This window comes from Dreissena polymorpha, chromosome 8 (assembly GCF_020536995.1).
Source record: "Dreissena polymorpha isolate Duluth1 chromosome 8, UMN_Dpol_1.0, whole genome shotgun sequence".
Lineage (NCBI taxonomy): Eukaryota > Metazoa > Mollusca > Bivalvia > Myida > Dreissenidae > Dreissena > Dreissena polymorpha.
Window position 1 is genome coordinate 43,574,939 of NC_068362.1, and position 1,050 is coordinate 43,575,988.

At 39.2% G+C, this 1,050-nt stretch overlaps 1 protein-coding gene across 1 annotated transcript; it reads left to right on the top strand.

The window, feature by feature from the left end:
- Window positions 1–263: 263 nt before the first annotated feature.
- Window positions 264–629, top strand: LOC127840476 (histone H1, gonadal-like). Its single transcript, XM_052368895.1, has one exon. It carries the CDS (start codon window positions 264–266, stop codon window positions 627–629), a length of 366 nt encoding a protein of 121 aa, XP_052224855.1.
- Window positions 630–1,050: the final 421 nt, after the last annotated feature.

The window sequence follows — 1,050 nt, forward strand, 5'->3', positions numbered from 1 at the left end:
AAAGAAATGATTATATTAAAACCTATATGCAGTCACGACGATTAAGTCATCAACAGCAGTTGACAGATAGATTGTTGACAAAAAAGTGTATGACAAAATTTAGGCAGGAGCCTGTAAGACAAGAGAAAGAGCGGCTTATGACCAAAAAATCGATGAGAAAAGCAAGGCAGGTGCCTGAAAGACCAAAGAAAGAGCGCTCTATGACCAAAGAATCAATGAGAAAAGCAAGGCAGAAGCCTGAAAGACCAGAGAAATAGCGGCTTATGACTAAAGAATCAAAGAGAAAAGCAAGGCAGGTGCCTGAAAGACCAGAGAAAGAGCGCTCTATGACCAAAGAATCAATGAGAAAAGCAAGGCAGAAGCCTGAAAGACCAGAGAAAGAGCGGCTTATGACTAAAGAATCAAAGAGAAAAGCAAGGCAGGTGCCTGAAAGACCAGAGAAAGAGCGCTCTATGACCAAAGAATCAATGAGAAAAGCAAGGCAGAAGCCTGAAAGACCAGAGAAAGAGCGGCTTATGACTAAAGAATCAATGAGAAAAGCAAGGCAGGTGCCCGGAAGACCAGAGAAAGAGCGATATATGACCAAAAACTCAATGAGGAAAGCAAGGCAGAATCCTGAAAGACTTTAGAAAGAGCGGCTTAAGACTAAAGAATCAATGAGAAAAGCAAGGCAGGTGCCTGGAAGACCAGAGAAAGAGCGCTCTATGACCAAAGAATCAATGAGGAAATGTAGGCTTATTCCCAAATATAGAGATAAAGATAAACAAAAAAACCTGTTATCAATGAAGAATTGTCGAAAAAATGAATTGTATCGTGTTGGAGAAAGACTGAAAAAACAGTCCAGACGTGTAGATTTAGCTTATAAATCTCGAGAAAAGCTTCATAATAAAAATTCTCGGAGAAGCAAAAGAGCGTCGTTAAATGTTCACTTGAAAGAGAAATATAACAGAAAAGCTGGATCACTTGGGAATAACATAAGCAGATGTATAAACAAATTTAAAAGCATTATTGCTGAAGGTCCTGTTTTTGTGTGCACATGCTGTCATCAAA

Bases quoted from the DNA above. Each gene is read 5' to 3' on its own strand.
- LOC127840476 (XM_052368895.1), top strand. From the start codon at position 264: ATGACTAAAGAATCAAAGAGAAAAGCAAGGCAGGTGCCTGAAAGACCA.